Source organism: Pleurodeles waltl, chromosome 6, assembly GCF_031143425.1.
Source record: "Pleurodeles waltl isolate 20211129_DDA chromosome 6, aPleWal1.hap1.20221129, whole genome shotgun sequence".
Classification (NCBI taxonomy): domain Eukaryota; kingdom Metazoa; phylum Chordata; class Amphibia; order Caudata; family Salamandridae; genus Pleurodeles; species Pleurodeles waltl.
Window position 1 is genome coordinate 761,750,226 of NC_090445.1, and position 19,878 is coordinate 761,770,103.

At 40.3% G+C, this 19,878-nt stretch overlaps 1 protein-coding gene across 7 annotated transcripts in view; it reads right to left on the reverse strand.

Annotated features, from left to right (window-relative positions):
• The window catches only part of VTI1A (vesicle transport through interaction with t-SNAREs 1A), a 1,055,694-nt gene that overhangs the window by 123,073 nt on the left and 912,743 nt on the right, over nt 1-19,878 (reverse strand). For 2 of the 7 annotated variants that reach the window (XM_069239385.1, XM_069239387.1), the window contains one exon: nt 11,092-11,136. The exons of the other annotated variants lie outside the window; for them this stretch is intronic. In XM_069239385.1, coding sequence (XP_069095486.1) covers nt 11,130-11,136 — 7 coding nt within the window. In that variant the 3' untranslated portion in view covers nt 11,092-11,129. The remainder of the gene's footprint in view (nt 1-11,091; nt 11,137-19,878) is intronic. 7 annotated transcript variants of the gene reach the window in all.

Here is a 19,878-nt window from a genome sequence, read left to right on the forward strand (position 1 = left end):
ATGGAGTATTCATGGTGTGGTAGCACAATGACATTACAGGCAACACATTTTCAATTGAAATGACCATTACATTTGCACAGGCATACTGCTTTACTAATAAACCTATACAGTTCACAGATAAAAATTTGTGAAAACTGCATCACCTAGTTTAATGAGTTGTTTTGATCATATTAAAGTATTTGTTTCCAACAAACTTCAGAAATAACAAAAAATGTGCTTCATTTGTGTGTTCGTCAGTCTGATATATTCTGAAATATCTATACAGTTCATGTAAATGTTGCTGTGTGCTAGAAAAAACTTTCTCCTACCCTCAGTATCCAGCAATATTGTCATATAAATCCTTTCACTTTGAAGTCATAGAAAGAAAAGTAAACAAGCACCCTTGGAAGACAGTGCCCAACATTTGACCTCGGACTTTGAATGCACAGCAAATGTGACAAGATAAGAACAAGACCTAAAGGCCTGTTAACAGAAAGCAAGTTTGTTGAAGAATACAGAAAACACAGTTTAGGCAACAGGAGGGACAAACTGAACCTGGACAGCCTAAAGCAAATAAAGCCAGCAAATGGACAGCCAGAAAGTGTGATTTACACACCACAAAGCCAATGGTAATCAACAAGCGGAATGCATTTCTAGGGCAACTTTCTGAAAACCCCCAAGATGTCTTTAGCAAAGATAGGCTGCAACCTAAAAAGACAACTTTCTATGTTAGATGTATTCCTATATTTCAGACTGCGACACATATTCAAGGTACACTATCCCACACACTCAACAGGCCGTCGGAGTGGGTGGTACACCATAAGGTAATTATTACCCACAATTCAAACACTGCATTTCTCACCGGTTTAAGATTATGATGTCATTGGGAATACCTCTTGCAACTATGATTAGACAGGGACATAAAAGGAGACTAGATTTCCAATTGACAGATGACAAATGGCAATATTGCTGCACCCAAATTTGAGAAATCCCAATGGGTAACAAACATTGTCTTTCACAATTATAGTTATATTATACATTGCTTTGACTATACCAGTTAAGTTATAGAAGACTACCCATCTCAGGCGCACCCCACTACCGGTCTCAGGACAGCCAAACACACATGCGCACAGGGCTCTTCCTGGGCTGGAGAGCGCCTGCACAGGCATATTATTTGTAATTTAATCCCCCCCCATTCCCTTCCCCTGTTAATCCCCCCCTCATTCCTTGCGCGCCTCGCCTCCTGCATCGTGCGAACCGCAAGTGACTACTTCCTGTTCTCTCAACGGCCTGTAACACCTCTCACCCGGACAGGCATCTGTCTCAACAAGCAGAAAAGCTGAATAGGGTATGCATAACAGACATGAACATGGACTTTGCCTACAGAGATTTATGATTTCAGCAAGTACAATAAAAAGTTTGTACACAATGAAAATCAATATTCATGGTGAAATTTAGACGAGTTTATTAGATGCAAATACAAGTTCTTGTTGAGATGTGAGTTTAGATTGTAGTTGTAGAACATAAAAAATGTAGGGGAACTCATCTACACTACAGTTAGTTGCATGAACAAAGTATGTTTGTTCACCCTCTGTATGCTAGCATATGTGAGACAAGTGACTGTGAACTGCATCTGGGTTAGGACAATTACCGATTATATGAAAGCTGTATCCTTATGTACATGAGATCGTGATAATGGCTGCCTTGGCAGTTATGCTATTTTCTAGGAGCCTAACTTGGCACCTTTGTGCGACCTCTTCATTCTCCAGGCACGAGCCCTAGTTCCTGTGCCTCACTTTGTGCCAGCTTCGGCATCCTCCTTACCGTGCCAATAACCGACGCAAATAAGCTTAAATTGCTTTACTATGGGAAGACGCTGTAAATTTTTCCATTTATATTTTATCTTTGAAAATCAGCTCATTTTATTCCAATAAGAGCTTTTAAAACACGCTTAATACATGTCAGAGATGCCATTAAGCAGATTACCTAAAGGGACGACTTGTTTAGGTCTTTTTACAAGTGTTACCTTGATGTGGGCCATTGTACGTGTAGGGGAAATGAGAAGGAGGTCTCCACATAAATGAATACTCCACACATGATCCAACGAAGGGGTAAGAACGTGGATGATTTATACTTACATTGCAGCACATACAAGTTAGAGGCTCCCAAGATATGAATGCCCATTAACATTCCAAAAATCCTTATGTATCTTCCACCTCATTCCATTCCGCACTTACTGCAACCAAACGTCAACAACCCTCCCCCCAGATAAAATAGCATTATACAAAAAGTATGCGAGCACGGCAACACAATTGTCGTGCTTGTGATAAATTGACATCAGAGAGAACTGTTGATATGAAAGCACGTGCATTTTCTTTGTTGTATATATATATATATATATATATATATATATATATATATATATATATATATATATATATATATATGTATATGTATAAGCAACCTAGGGGGGAATGTAGCTTTAGTTCAATAAATAGTCCTGAAACTTGACAGTCATTTTGCGTAACCTGACCTTCCTTCCTTGATCCAGCTCATTGGTCTTGCTGGAAGATGTGCCTACTAGGTCAAAGCACGCACTTGTAGAAGAAAATGCATTCCCAGCAAAATCTCCTGCAGAGCCGTTGTCACCTACATCAAAAAAACACATTATTTCTGTCTTCACAACTGCCATGACTAGACACTTCCCCATTATATAGCGAAATCTGGTTAAGCTTCCACACACTGCCTACTTTCGCAAGAACAGCATTCTTAAATACTTCAGTGACTTGTACGGGACCTGTCCAAAAAAGGTAAGCCCTTGACTATATTCATTTCTTTCTTTAATCAAACAAAATCACAAACGCAAATAGCTTGCTTACTAGGCACACCCCTTCTGTTTTTCAAAGTATCTCTCATATTTAGTTTGCACACGTCCACAATCCTCCTGATCTTCTTGAAATCCACTTCAGCTGAATCAGCACTATTGTCTTTTTTATTCCTCAACTACCAGGGAAACAAATTTGTACTTGGCTTGCACCCCTTAACAATTCAAAAGGACTTGCTAAAGTTACAAAAATAGGAGACATTCTTTATGCCAATAACATAGACTTCAGTGCCTTCCTTCAATCCAGACCCTCTTTGGTTGAGAACTGAATAGCTTCTTTAAGTTCCCTATTAAACCTTTATACTTGACCATTTGATTCAGGATGGAACACAGAGCTCTTATGGCAGATGCCACACCTCTCTAGATTATTCTGGGTATACTTGCAGACAAACTGGGGTCCATTGTTTGTCACCAGTTCACATGGCATTTCTTCCCTGCAGAACCCTCCATCTGGGAACTCTACAACACTTTACGAAGTGACGTCTTTCACCATTTCAATTTCAAGCCTCTTAGAAAAATAATCAACCATGACTATGCCAAAAGCTTCCTGTCAACGAAAATCTGTAAAATGTCCAATTATATGTACACCAAGTTTACTCCATGGCTCCTCTGTAAATTCCACTGGTTGGGAGTCTGGAATGAGTACTCTAGCAGTCTTGTCACAAGTGGCACACACTGAATGCGCCCACTATAGTATCTATACCAGGCCACCAAATATTTTCCCGGACTTGTCTTCTAGTGCATGAAATGCCCAAATGTCCTCAATGAGTATTGTTAACAATAGTCTTCCTAAAAGCAAAAGGAAGAATACATTTGTCACCTCTTACCACAATTCCATTTTCAATGGCTAATTTCTCTTGTACCTTGAAAAATCCATGTAATCCTTTGTCAGGCCAGCCTTAATTGATGAATTTGATCAGGAGGTTCAATCCTTCACCCTTATCTCCTCTTTCCATTTGTTTTCTTGAATCACAGGATATTCCCACCCAATTAAATTGATATCATGTAGAGTGAAAGCCACTTCACAATCATCATTGTCTTTCACACTAAGATTATCTCTTGGTATTGGTGATCTAGACAAACAGTCAGCATGTACATTGCTTTTTCCTGGGACTCTAACGCCTGTAACCTGGACGCTAATCTGGCCAACCTTGCAGTCACAGAGTGACCAACTCCAGGTAACATTATGTGCACTAAACGTTTATGGTCAGTTTTTATAATGAAGTTAGTCCCCCACTAAAAGCTTATAAAAAGTGTTCAGCACCCCCAGTACCACACCAACAATTCTCTTTTAATGACTGAATAATGTTTCCCCGCTTCTTGCAATGCCCTTGAAGCATACGCTATGATCCATTCCTTGCCATTTCCCCTTTGCAAGAAAACTCCCCCAAATCTGCAACTATTAGCATCAACTGCAACAACACATTCTTACCCCAATGCAAATTGTTTAAGACAAGGGGCATTCACAATCGTTTCACGTCGTTTAAAGTTAAAGTCATAATGTTGCTCCATTCAAACCTTGCATTTTTCTTAAGAAAAACACCTGAACATATCCACTTTAGCTGCGTAGTTAGGGATGCATTTGGAATAACGTTCTGTTAATCCAAGGAAAGCAACTAACTTGTTCTTTACTATTAGGGATCACAGCCTTCACAATACTTTCTACATGCCTACATTTTGGTTTAATTCTTGCCCTACTGATAAGATGGGTCAGGTATTCAACTTCATTTTTCCTGAATTTACACTTGCTCAGCCTTAATGTAAGTCCTTTAGCAGACAATGCTGACAAAACTTTATCTAAATTTGTGTCATATTGTTATGCACTGTGTCCAAAGACTAAAATGTCATCCTGGAAGGCAATCGCTCCAGATTTACCCTCCAATGTCTCCTTCATTAGTCTTTGGAACACAGATGCAGCACTAGCCAGGCCAAAAGGCATGCAACAGTACCTAAATAGACCTTCAGGGATGATAAATGCTGTTGAGGTTTTCGTTTCTTTCTCGAGTTTAACTTGGTGGTAAGTGCTAGCCAGGTCTAATGTTGAAAAAACTTGAGTCTTGGCTAAAGTTGTAACCATCTCATGCAAACTGGGCAGGGGATGGGAATCCACACTAAAAGTGCTATTGAGGCTGCACAAGTCCACACATAATGTCGATTTGCCTGAAGGTTTAATGGAAATAACAACTGGTGACACCCTGGGTGAAGACTCTACAGGTTCAATGATTCCCTCTTTGCATAATCCTATCAACATGTCTTAAAGTTTCTTCCTGTAGGAAATAGGTATGTTTCTTACTTTGTGCCTTGTGGGTACTGGTACTGCATTGTCACACAATTTAATAGAATGTTTGAAAACACAGTATTCCACCAATTTATCATTAAAAACGTTACTAGTTTAGTTCTTTCACAAACTGACTTGGTTGCTGATTTTCATCATTCCTATTAACATTCTTTGAATTATCAATAATATAAACAGGTGGATTCGCTCTGGGATCCAATCTTATACCCATCTCCTCCTGATGAGGCCACCCTAAAAGAGATCATCCATTTCTTGCTACATACACTTTCTCGTGGGTATGACGTCCTGCAAGCTCCAAATTTATCCAGAAATAACTTAACAAATCAATTTTGTGACCCACATATCCACCAGGAGATACACCAGGAGGCAATACAATCTTGCTAGGCCATTTTTTTCTTGACTACACATTGTGCAATTATAGTACAACGAAGCAGAAGAATATACCAAAACAGTTTCTTCATCAATTGAAATGTCACGTGCTGGAAATTCTCCCTTTCCTTTCCCAGCAGTTATACTTAACAAGGTATTGGGGTTTTGATCAAAACTATCTCTATAAGTCACCCTGGTGTCACATTCATGTACTCGATTCACTCTACTAGCGTTAGATCTATATACTCTGTTAAAGTAGCATATACACATTTGTCTAGAGGCATACTGGTATACATCAATATTGCCAGGATTAATCAGGGGTGGAAGATTCTTATATTCCTTCAAACCACAACCTCTTAGACATTGTCTCAGCAGTGCCAGTTTCCTTTCAGGATTCATCACCCTCCAATACATCCACAGAAACTAAAAACACTGCCTCCCACATTTCCAAGTCCATAGGTGGTTCACCAAATACAGTCAAAAATAACAGTGGTGGAATAATCCCAGACACAATGTCACAATGTAACAAACAGTCACAGAATAAGTTAATAAAGATGCTTTAAATAATTCAAAATAAGAAAAGTGGTCTCCATTGTCACACTCTGGGGGTTAGGTGTGTGCATCACCATGAACTGATATGCCCCAGGACGAACTCCAGAATAGGTGTGCTCATCACCATGAGCAAAACTGCATAAACACATTGAAAAAAGTAAATTTAGAAGATATGCACCCATTATCATGGTCAATATCACAACCAATGGTGAATTGTGCCTCAAAGCGGTTGATGATATGGGAAATGCAGCTGTATATTGAGCTGCCTAATGCCCTGCCAATAACACATTGTCTGTGTCACTAGACGTAGTAGCTTCAATTACAATTACGTTGTGCCTCTTGACACAGTGCTGATGGTAATCCAGAGTCAAATCCAGGGGTGTGCTCGCTATATGCAAAATACACAAACAGTTAATAGGATTCCATACAGTGGTAGGGAGAGCTAATGCTCATATGCACCGAAGGCACCCGTAGACAGTCTTTCGCCAGGTGGATACAGGATACGCCGCTCAAACATTCAACAGTAGCTCCAATCTGTTGGAAACCCGCTCATTGCCAGTGTAGGGGAAATGAGAAGGCGGCCTCCACATAAATGAATACTCCGCACAGGATCCAAAGTAGTGGTGAGAACGTGGATTTATTCTTACACTGCAGCACGCCCATGTTAGCAGCTCCCAAGATATGAATGCCCGTTAACAGCCCAATCTTCCTTATATATTTCCCACCTTATTCCATCCCATGCTCCCCGCAACCAAATGTCAACGACACTCCACCCAGAAATAGCATCATACAAAAGGTACGCAAGAGAGTCTGACTAACTGACATCAGAGAGAACTGTTTATAGAAAGCACATGCAATATTTATTAAGTGCACGAGTGCACTGGGCTCATGCACAATTCCATATGCAACAGTATGAAAGGGGATCCTGAACACTGACTTTTTACGTAACAGGAAGCCCTTGAATGCAGCACTAGTTTTGCCTGTTCTTTGTGTGTCTGCCTACAAGACATGTGTCACACTAGTAGTGCGGTCTTTTTAGCTGGTGCCTGCCCCCATCATACCCATGATATAGTTCGACTGATAAACAATGCAGTAAGCCAGAAAAGTCAATGCCATTTCCAACTGCATCAGCTGTCAGAACTAAATGATTACTCGCATACCTAGGAATAACAAATATCCTCTGACAGTGTTAACTGCACAGTGTCATAGTGTCATGTAATGGCTAACTTATCGTTTCCTCCTTCAAATCATCCCTTCTTGTTATCCCTGCTAAGGCACATTTATTTTCTGCATATGATTGGAGGTGTTCTCCTGTTCATTGCGGGAAGACCAAGGAGTCAGAGAACAAAATCAGTCTACCTCAAAATGGCTTTTAAGTATGCATAAGAGACAGAGGTGCTTATATAAACGTATTTATTTGTTAGCATTCATTAAGAAGTGAGCAAGACAAATTTGCACTTACTTACGATAATACAATCCATAATTATGTTGCCTATGTAGGTTCTCACATTCTTGAATTCTGCCATGTCCTCAGGAAGGGACTTTGATAACATTAAATATGTTCTAATAAAAGAATGTGCTCACATCACCACATTCTAACAGTGACGCAGTACAAAGAGCACATCCCAAATGAAACCATAGGTCCCAACATCAGCTCCTACATTGAAAATTGCCACTAGGCATTGGCTGGTGTAAGCTAAACTAGGTAAAGAGTGAAGTTAACATTGCATAGGCACCAGATCTTAGATAGAACATTACAGGTAAGCAACCCTCAGATTTGGAAAAACTACCTTAGCAGTACTGCCTCAAATGATGATCACTGATGAAGATACAGGCTACAGAAGATAAAGCGGTAGGCTAAAGCCTGAAAGATGGATCCATGGAGCGTGGTCCCATAGTCAGTATTATATTCTACACGTAGTGCCTTGTTAGTGTATGCAAGCTTTGTAGAAACCCAGCAAAGGAAGGAGTTAAGACCTCCATAGACCAACTCTTTAGAAATTCCACTGCCAACACATGTTAATTAGACACACACTTTCCACTGCATTGTTAAGCAAAATGTACACGTTGTCCAACACTGATTCAGAGGTTTAGGTCTTTGCAGGTGGATATGCCGATGTATTCTACAGTTAAATCATTTAACAGTTACATTTACCTACTTCCAAAACAGGAAAACGTGATGAAAGAGTACCAGAATGACAAACAGAAGAACATGACTCCAACTATACCTTTGTGTAAAGTAAAGCAACTAAAACACTTCCTTAAAAGTGATAATAACACTCTTCAATTGGTTCTAAGATAGACTAGTTCAAGAAAGTTAAGACTAGTTTCAAAATCACAGGAAGGACTGTTTCATACATTTCCTATAATCTGTTAGTACAAATACATAAAACTCGACAAATCTCTTTGTCAGAGCAGACAGCATGTACTTTAGAGTATTAGAACAACATTAGAGTACTCACAAAGCAGTGAAGTACCGTAAGTATTATAGATATAGAAAACTTATACCTACAACAAAAGGTTAATGGTTGTTCCGGACTCTCTTTATATCTTTGCAATCATTGCAAAGAATCAGATCTTTAAACTTAATATTTAGAAGGACTGGCTCAATGATTGATGGTGGTTGACAAAACATTATTCTATTCAAGGACAACTGACACCTGCACTTGATCCTGTATACTGCAACAAGAACAATCTATGATACACAATGGAGCAAGAAGCAGGCTAGAAGGTAACGAGCAAAAATGTCATGAACACATTGTCCTGCAGTCAACAGTCAGCTGTGTCAGGGAACAGGAGAAAAGTATAAGCCACTCAGTAAAGGCTGGGGACCAATTTAAATATATCAAGAGATTAATTGATCTATGGCTAAGTATACTAAAAGGTAAACATGCACTCCAAGTTGCTCTGTTTACTTCTGAACCAACGTTTCTGACTGGTCAGTGACCAAGCAAGCGGGAATGCTATGGGATAGTTTGCTGCCAAAAATCAAATGAAACATTGTTTTATTGTGAAGAAACATAACTAGTTTCCCCCCATAAAATGAGGCTTTGGATCTTTCGTCATTCAGTGAAATGTTTATTTCATTTTTATCCAGCTCATTATCACTATAATGTATCTTGGTGCTACAAACAATATCGAGGGAAAAAAGAAAACCTACAAAACCAAACACATAAGCACCGAAGGGGTATCTTAAGAGTTTTGCAAAATTGATGGTGATTTTTTGATAGACACTGAGTGCTGCAAGACTCTTCCAGAGAAGATATGCCCTGGCAGTTATAAAGTAACTTAAACACAGCACACATACTATAAATGTATGATCCGCAGCAAAACCAGCAAGCTAGATTAAAAATGTCTCTTTAGTGCATTATTAATCACAAGGTCTGATACCGGATTTTTAAATGGTGTTTAGCGAATCAAATACAAATGTTTAAAGTGACTCTTTTGCTTCACCGTAGCCTATGGTGTGACCGTCTGGCATTCGCACAGGGTCAAATTTACAAAGTGTGCTTGCTAGTTTTCCTTTCTGCTTTAACTGCAGGAACGCAAAGGTGCCTGTCTCCCCGAGTTGAGTTAGTCTTGCAGTTCCAGCTTATATGGGCTTCTACTGTATAGGAATGAAGTGGAAACGTTATTTTGAAAAAGCTAGACCCTTAGTATTATTTTGATCTCAGTCAGCACAAGGACCGGGTATTTCATCAAGAGAGCACTGGTTATCGATATATAAGAGACATGCAAAAATAACTGCACAGGAATAGGACCATTCCTAAAAAAAACACCAGCCAAAATGAATTTCCAGAACCGTCATACAGCCAATGGCCTAATCTTTGGAGAACAAATGATGTGAATGCAGTCGTAATGCTTTATTCGGTTTTACGTATTGATAAGGCACAATCTAAACAAGGATATATGGAACAAAAAAAGGACCTCTGAAGAACCCGTTTTATAACTGTTGTGTATACTCTAGACCATAGGTTGTTTAGCTATTTGTCATCCTGTGAAGAATCAGTGAAACCGCTACCTAATAGTAAACATTCAGCTGCCAGGATAGATTAGAAAATGTGTTTACCCATAGGGATTTACAGTGATGAGCCCCGCAGAGGTGCCCAGTTGCACTGCCATTCTTGTATCACCCTGCTGCGCAGGAGAACTAAAAGAACTCAAAACCAGAAGTGACACTAGCAGGGACAGCAGGCTTCATACAAGAGGCTTTATCCTAGGTGGACAGTGGTTCGAGTCCAGGTCTAGGACCTTTCACTTGATTACAAGATAACAGAGCAATCCTTAGCCTACTGAGTGTAACTCATTCATACACCCCTGCCTACACACTGAGAAAGACTACTCCCTATTTGTCACTCTCTTGTACCTCCAGCACCACTTCTAGGCTGCTCATAATGTTCCAGCCTTCTGTATCTTTATAAAAGAGCTAAAGAGGGAAGACTGCAATAAGAAATCATTGCCACTTGAGCATTCCATCTATGGATTAAGAAGCAGGCATTACTCTAAGTCAATAACAATTGAAGCTGGCGTCATGACAACCTAAACCTCGTAGTTTTGCTTCCAATCAATTCAAGTAAGAATTGTGACGATCCTAACTTATAATTGGGTGTGTGATTCCAAGCTTGAAAATTAAAATGCTTGAGAATCAATTTAATAACCAAGGAAACACTTGTCCTTATATCACCAGAGAACAGCCATGTGGAAAAGGGAAAAAACATGGACAACGAGATGGAAATACAAATGAGATGAGTGGAGAGAACAAAATTTGAAGGAAAGAGAAAAGAACCGGACAAAACTGTCACCCACTACCTATGTCTCTAAAGCACAAACTATTTTCCCCATCACTAAAAAGCAGAGTTACCTTCAAAGTCTCTCTATGATAATTTTTTTTTTTTTTTTTAAAGACCCGAGAGATTTGGCTTTTGGAAAACAGACTGCTCGCTGGGACGTTACAGGTACAACACTGCCATGTCAGTACTTCCCATATTAAGAACTTTAGAATATTACTTACCAAGGTTTCCCCAGGTGGTATTCAGGTTTTCAAGAAGTTCAGAATCTGCACAGACAATAAAATGAATGGGATTGAAGAATGGTGCTGTTCTTCGTCTCACCCATTAACTGGTTTTAAACAGTGGGCTATTCCAGATTCATGGTGTGTTTACGGATGCATAAACAGTTTCCAACTTTTCCTGAAAACTGCGTCACATTTGGTGCTGTTCACAGAGTCTTTTTCAGATTCTGATAGCAACACCTAAAGCCTACCATATTCGAAACAGATAAACACTCAATTCAAATGCTTACACTCTCTAGTTTCTAACACACGTCCTGAGTCTATCTGTGAGTTGCTTTAACACGGTTGTCTGTGAGGGCATTTGCTGTGCAAGCTAAATCGCACAGTGCTATTGAACTGCTAACCCAAATACAGAACGCCACTATTTCGAGGAGGGTTTGATGGAAAGAATCCATACAACCTGGAACAACTTTGAAAATCTTTCGAGTTCCCTTCAGGAACGTGAATTTAACCGAATTTCATGAGAAATCCAGTGCTAGCAGAGCTTCCTGCAATACCCACAAACCTATTCTTCAAATTGTAACCTAAGATTTTACTTAATGTTTGTTCCTCACAAAGGATACCCTCATGGGTAAACTAGTGTATGAAATTCCCATTGACAATTAGCATGTGCACTGCCTAGGTAGGATTGGTGACACCACTGACAATTACGACTGAGGGGGCAGCACTAAAAGAACATTTCCCCATCCACCAGAGTAAAAGGCACCTCATATTAATAAAACTACAATGTTTTTCACTAACTAATTATGGGTACGTTTATACTTGATGCTGGACCTGGAGGTTTTAACGTTATGAGCTCTCTTCTCACTGGCGAGACCGCGGCATAAAGTACATTATCTTCATCAAAGGTCAGATGTGGACCCATTAATCAATGTTAAGAACATGCACATCTTTTCCCTTTAACAGCCATCCCACAAATAAAATCCAAGATGAGGGGCCACAACTAAACGTACTATTCTAAACTCAAATGGCCATCCCTTTTATTCATTATGATGCATTTTGATGCTACTGTCTGATTGCCTTTGCTTCTTGTCTTTCTAACTGCACTTAGAAACATCATGCTCAAGTTACATGGCCACCACCCAGAACTAGTGAAGAATCCTCTTAAAGATGCTTATATGTGCTCATCATGCAGATGATGCAAAGCAAGCCTTATCACAACATATGTACTTCCATCCACTTTACCCTGGACTTAGGGCATGGCACCTCCCAAGAGGCAAGTCCTTGTGTTTTCTAAAGGGGTTGTAGTCACCTTTGACCATCCCAGAAAACAGTGGTGCATTCCCAAGTCATGTACTCAACAGCAATTTATTTCAAAGGTCTCCACACTAGATGTACTTGTGCTCTGGGAAAGAGAGGTTCACTGCCTATGGAGCACAGATAGACATCAGTGACTTACATTCTTTGCTAAGCAATCTAACTATCTGCCATACATAACCAAGAGTCCACAAAAAGTACAATTAATATCCTTTTCAAATAAATGTTTCAATGGCATTTTAGAAAGTACATCACGAAATCAACTGTTACATTACATGAAACGTTTACAAATGAAATTTGATACTCAGTTGCATTGCGTTGAAGGGGTAGGGAAAATGTGGAAAGGAGGAAGTTAATGAATAAAACAAACAATTTCGAAAACTGTCTCCATCCTTTTAGCTTCACCCCTGGGGCTGAATAACAAACAGTGCCCTAGGGATGCAATGGGCATGCTCACCCATTTTCTTGGGCCTGGGGCACTATACTATTACAGAAGCCAATGCAGGTGCTTGTGCAACCTCTTCTGTAAAAATAAGATAGCACAAGTGCACATAGAGCAGAGCACTATATTGAGGGGGCAGCCCCTCATTAGCTTTAGAGCATGGCTAGATGCTAATGATGGAAACACTTTGCCTCTTCACCCGCACCATATTATGGGCATGGGAGCAGAAGCAGAGGCTGTCAGGAGGCACACTGACTGTGTGCCATAAAAAAGGTGGTGCACAATAAGTGTGCCCCGTAAGTGTGACCCCCCGCAAGGGGAGAATGGGTGTCCCACCTCCCACCCCCATTATCCCTCTGCAGTTGGGTGGAATCACTCACTACATCTGCTTACCTGGGAACTTTATACTCTTCAAGGTGAATGCAGGTACTGCCTGTACAGAGAAAGACGAGTGGTTGATTCAAACAACTGTTCCACATTTCACTAATGCACTTGCCTTGGGAAAACGCATGTTTGAGGCCACCCAGTGGGCTGTGCTTTACTTGTAATACAACGGACTGTCCATGTTTGCACCCAGTGCACCTATTTAAATATCTGCCGTGGCACAATGCACCTATTACATAAGATGGGCCTTGGACTCCAGCAACAGCCTATAACTAGAAAGACCCTACTACTGAGCCCATAATTTGTAAGTAATGCAGAATACGACAGTCTGCCTTAACACAGCTGTAAAACCACGCTCATGGTGGTCAGGAGTACTTAACAGAAAATATTGTGTCAAAAACGTTGTGAATCATCCATCTAGCTTAATAAAACCAAGACCTTTTCTGGTCTGCTTCATTGGCATGCACTCCAAGTTCTCTAGTCATTGCATAATAAATATTTGCAATTTATCAGATTCAAAAATCCAGAACCATAGTTCAGGAATAATCTGAGAAAACAAAAAAAACTTCTGGAATTACCTTCCACTGGCCATCTTCTCAACTAGAACCCTAAAAATTACTTAAAGTATTGCTCTTCTCTAGAAGCTAGATGAGCATGACAGAAACAACGCAGCCAAGAGCCTGATCAAAAAGAGACCATTCGAGTTGTATTAGAGTGCTCTGGAAACTGACTAAAAACACACTGAATCCTGGCCTGAGTAGCCACGGGGCTTGAGTCTTTCCTTAATTTAAATATTAATGAAGAGGAAAGCTGACTTTCATTAGAAGGCCACAACATTTGACAACAGCATAGTTTTTCTGGGAGCTATATATTATTTAATTTTGCCAACGAAAAATATAAATGTGGTGATTTTTGCAATAGCATAATTGCACTCCTATATTCTTCTAGATAGTTAACTCACAAACCATGAGTTGACATTGTCACCTAGTTTTACTATCATAACATTACTAATGTTGCAATATTTAACACTGAAACCACATAACACATACAAATTCAACCTGTAAGCCACAGAAACACAGGGGAGAATAATGTAAAGAAGTTCAACTTGACATAGACTTTAGATTTTGAGTTAGTTCAGACTTCGATTTACTTGAAGATTTATGCTACTGTAAATGCCAGTGCAGAGAATATGCAGTTTGGGCTAAAAAGTAATCTTGGCGAACAAAACTATGTTGAATTATGACGAATATAGGATTAAAGATAGATAGAAAAAATAAGACCTAGGGCAAATTTCTGTAGGTATATAGAGAGTCAATAATATAAAGATAGCAGCAATTATAACTCTGGGGTCCTCAAAAAAGAGACAATGCAGAAACGTAAACTTTCTTGCTTAGCTAAACTCGAATGTAAAGAGAGTGACTTTAAGTAACATTGTGCATTGAGCTCCACACCCTGTTTACTGCAGGGACAAGGAACTGTGGTGGATTCACATCCAAAAGTATTCTTAAATAGTGCTAAAGCTGGCAATAGGCATTTAAGTGCTGACATATCTGGTATGTTTTGGGCAGTCTCAGCAGGGCTTCCCATGTGTACTTGGCATGTTTGGGTATCTGCACTACCCCTGCCACTCATGTTCATGAAAAATATCACACAAATTAGGGCAGCTAGAAAATCAATTGTCTTTTCCCTAAATTGAGAGGCTGTGGATATTGGGGCTGGCAAACCAATGTCCTCTCTCTAGCTCCCATGTAAGGGAGTCCTTCCAAATCTAAGTTTTGAAAGCCAAAAACGTGGGGCAAAGGCAGAAGGTTTCTTCAAAGACAAAATGTGCCTGATGCTATTGGGAGAGATGCAATAGTCCCAAAGCCTCAGGATCCTCTCAAGTTTACCAACAAATCTAAAACAACCCCTGAAACCCAGACTCGGTTTCAACAACTACCTTAGTAATTTTGTCTTGTGTACTTTTAAATTGGAATATGAACGATAACTATTTCAGAATTATCACGATAGCGCAACCCACATGGATGATCAGAGTGACCCAGAGCAAGACGTTTCACGTGATACTTTTCTCTACCATAACGTAGGTTTTTATGAATTTATCACTAGAGCCCCTCGACTTATTAGCTGTCAACACAATCCCGAGCCAGCAAACTGACACTTCACACTATAGTCACAACTTAGTGATAAGTCAGCTCTTGCCCATTGCACAAGGATATACTTGTTCAAAAGGGAAAAATGGGAATCTGAACAAAGCTTAATGGTGGGTCACGCAATCACAGATGGGGTCGGAATAAAGATGTGGGGAAAAGAACCATCCCTGAATCACAACGGACATGGCAATCATTCCACCGGTTCTGCTGCTCAGTGGAATGTTCACCTTGCTTTTCCACCATAATTGACTTGTGATCAGTCAGTGTTCTCTAAACCGGAACTAAAATAATGAACAGCAACTTTCAAACTAATGATTGCTTGCAAAACGTGTTATGTACCCTGACTGAACGGACTGCTCTCAAATTATGCCCTTAAACAGCCGCTTTATGCTCACCAGGAGACAGCTCTGATTTCGAAACAGGATGTCAGGGATATGGAAAAATGCGACCTAAGTTTTTTTTTCCTTTTCCAGTTAATCTGCTGTGTTCAGCCAATCGGATCACTGAATTATCTGAATGCTGACGTTCTCTTCTCTGCACATAAAGCTCGTTTCAAGAAAGAGCAGTGAGCCAAGCGCACTGCTGGAAACAAAAGAAGCAAACGTCTTCAATTCTCAAAAATGCAATTTGAAAATCTAATAGTGTCATCAACAAGTTAACTTGCAGAGACTTTTTTGGAAGGTTACAGGTGCAGTCTATGAAATCCCTTTTGCCAAAGGGATGCGAGCACAGGCTGATTAGAGCAAGCATCTTCCCATAGATAGCACCTCTGCATACCGGAAAAGAAACACTTTGGGTACTATCATGGGCCACTGATCGGAAACACTGTGCATTGTGGCACCGTTACAGGTTTGCTGGTGAAGCAGTGACGTGTGTCAGTCTAGGCACAACAAGGGCGACAGGATGCAAAATCAAACACAAACTGGGCTGGAGGCTGAGCGACCACACAAAGTTGTACAGTGAGATTAGAAGCACAGGCTGTTCTCAGGATGGGATTGTATTGCTTAGGTGATGGAGATGCATTTTGAGTTTGAGTTGAAGAACTAGGGCTTTGAGGTCTGATAGTCCTGTACAAAATGCTACTTGTAAAAGTCCATAACTGTTCGAATGAGACTCTCCACTCCCCTCCATGAATAATGAATTAACCACTCTCAAACGGCACACCGGGTTACTGCATGGATACCAACAATCAGGTTTGTTCAGAGGTTTCTGCAGTCCACCCTGAAAGTTTTCTTGGCTAGCACTCCACAGTCATGGGAGCCATCACTTCTAGCACATGAATGAGTAACATCACTATTACTGCTGAAAGATTTTGAATGTTAAACTAATGTGAATAGGAGGGTCAACTGAGAACCCACATAAAAGAGGCTGTCTTGAGGCACTGGCTAAAGAAATTTAAATGACCTTTTAACTACTTCTTCAATTAAATGCATGGAAACACATAGTCGTCTTCATCTGTTAAGGCCTGGTTTCAGCTAAAGGCAGCTAAGCAATACTAAGGAATCAATGGATGACTTCCTTCTGTTATCTGCAAATGGTGCCCATTTTATGTATATGCTGGAGATAGATTACAATGCCTTTGAGATCAAAATACGACTTTTCTTTCTGGAGGTGTGGAGTTTAAAGAGGCCATTAATGCTGTGGTACACGCGTTAGAGCATAGAAAGTGTGGTGAAAGGACATGTTAGTAATAAATCATTCAAAGCATACAACACATCAAAATACCTTCTCCAGCCCCCAAGAATAAAAATCACACTAATAAAGTATTTTCTTATAAACAGCTACCTTCTTACTCTAGCACCTTCCCAATACAACATCAATGTTACTGTTCAAAGAGATAGTTTCAGCTCTTAACCTAACCCACGTCTCCATCAGACTTCCCTGAGAATACACATACGTGTGTGTGTGTGTGTGTGTGTGTGTGTGTGAGTGAGTGAGTGAGTGAGAGAGAGAGAGAGAGAGAGAGAGAGAGAGAGAGAGAGAATACATATATATATATATATATATTTCCATGTCCTCCACCACAACATGCTCCGTCTAGGCGCCCTTTTCAATTTCCTGATGCGAAATAAAAAAAAAGAAAAGCAAGCTACGCCAGGGCCATTTCTGAGCCTGCACAAAAAGTGCCTACCCAGAGACAGATGAAAAATAATGAGAGTCTTTCTGTCAAGAAGGATTTAGAAAATATCACTGGCATTATTAAAGTTTAATTTTTCACTGCGCTTTCTGGTCCCCCCTTTTCCAGGGATAATGAGCAAGGCTCTACACCTCCACACTGCTGATACTTGTTTTGTGCAATAAATCCAGCCTTCCAGTCTGAAGACATTTCAGACAACGGTTTTGACTGCTACGGGCTGATTTTCTCTCTTTTATGCAACCCTGTGCTTTGAGTCTTCCCACACACACAAGCACACGCACAAAAAGAAGGAGGTTGGAAAAAAACCTGTTTGTATGCTGGTTTTCCACAAGGCCACCGGAACAAACAAAAATCAATTTTTGCCCAACCGGTTCAGAGGAATCCTGGGATTTGCTGAGACAGAACGGTGAAAAGCAAAAGAGAGGCAATCAATATATTCACAAATGCTTTACTTGATAGAGAAGGTCCAAATGACTTGATGGGGGGTGCCATTCCACCTCGCAGTACTTCTCGCTCTTTTTACACCTGGCTGGGGTACAGCTATCATTTAAGTGAAAAGAGATTGAGTTCCACCACACCAGTAGCTCAGTTTAGAATTGGGAACCAAAGACCGATGCTGGAAAAGCACAACGGAGAAGATATGCCAACACGAGAAAAAGGTGTGCATCACTCTGGCCATTCGGGGCATCTCTGTGGCTGCATCTAATGTTTCACATCATATATCTTTTGTTTATCAGTGTGGCAAGTGGTTTAATGTCCCGGAGTGTATGTCTCCTGAAAAGTAAGCTCTACAGGTCTGAATATGCCTTTCAATCTTACAATGTTAATTCATTCAGTACCATCGAGTTGGGTAGCCATATGGCCTGGTATTGCAGAGCATGGTAATATTACCATTATGTGGACTGTGGTACATTATACGCATTGAGACGTAATAGAAGAGGAGTTACTGAAAAATGTCGGAGTCCAACTCACACCAAGATACAAGCACAACCACCACTGGAGTGAACCTCATGCGGTGTACGGGGCAAGTCATCTCACGTTAGTGGAGCAACACTTACCAGCAATCTATCATCTCATGATTCAGGCACCAGGAAAAGAAGGACTTTTCTTGTACTTTCCCCTTCTTTGATGTACACAATCATTCCCCTCTCTCCCAGTGTCAAAACGGTTGCCAGTCTTACTCCACAATCTTCAGTACATTTATTTCCATTGATTAATTCCCCTACCCCCATCCCCCCCAATGTATGAATTTTGTTCCCCTTTAACCTTCTCCAATGTTCGATACTTTACTCCATTATACCATCAATTTCCTTCCTGTCTGACTCTTCTTCCACATTACTATGTCAGCTGTGCCTATCTTTAATGACAAATATTCTTCTGTCTACTTAATACCCTCATTTCTAATGCAGATCCTCCACCACAAAAAACTAATGATCCCCACTTCACCCATGTCCTGGTGCGATCCTGCTCCCTCCTCACATGAGCCAACTTTGATTCCCTGTCTGCCATTTCTTTTGGCCCTTAGGGAAGGTGTGCAGTGAGTCTGAACCTTAAATTCACCTGCAATGCATTTTACACATATAATTAAAGCAACACCACTAATGTTGTAGCTCAGTGATCAAAAGTAAAACTGATTACAGCTTGAGTACAACTAAAATCAAGTGCTAAATTTAAAATGACTGTGTTGATGAAATATTCAAAGCCGTTTAAGAAGTTAGTACTACGTAGTATGGTCCGATTCACATAGATTTAGCTGGACTTACTCTACAGGAGTATGTCTGGAATAATCCTGGAATTCAGAAGTGTGGAGTACTCCAAGAGTAAGTCACACCTTCCCAATGCAAAATCTTTGTGAATCGGACCTTATGTCTTTGGACTCCATGTGCCCGAGCACCCTTTAACCTGCAGACAACTCCAGTTGTCTCGTATGGACATGGCCCAAACCAGACCTCTGCTCTATCCAGCTCTACCAAAGCTGGCTGCTAAACCCCTTCTGAAGATGCATGGCAGTGGTAGATTAGGTTTATGTGTGCTGCTCTTTATTTTCTGCCTTATTCAGTACTGCAATTATCTCAAACGTTTGCAATATCAGTTATTTAGGATAACCCGTTTATAAGGATGAAGTAATAGCATCAAATAGCTGCATTAACATTTGAAAACATTTTATTCTGCTTAGGAATTAAAGGTGAGGGGCGTGGCTTCAAGTTGGCGGCAAACGCCTGAGCTCCGGTGCATCGTGGAGCGTGATTGATTTAAAAAAAAAATAATCCAACTTTACTCGGCACAAAGTCATCCAAGGAATGCCTCTGAGCTCTGCTTCAGTTTCTCTTCATTAAAGTCTTCCGACTTCCTTATTT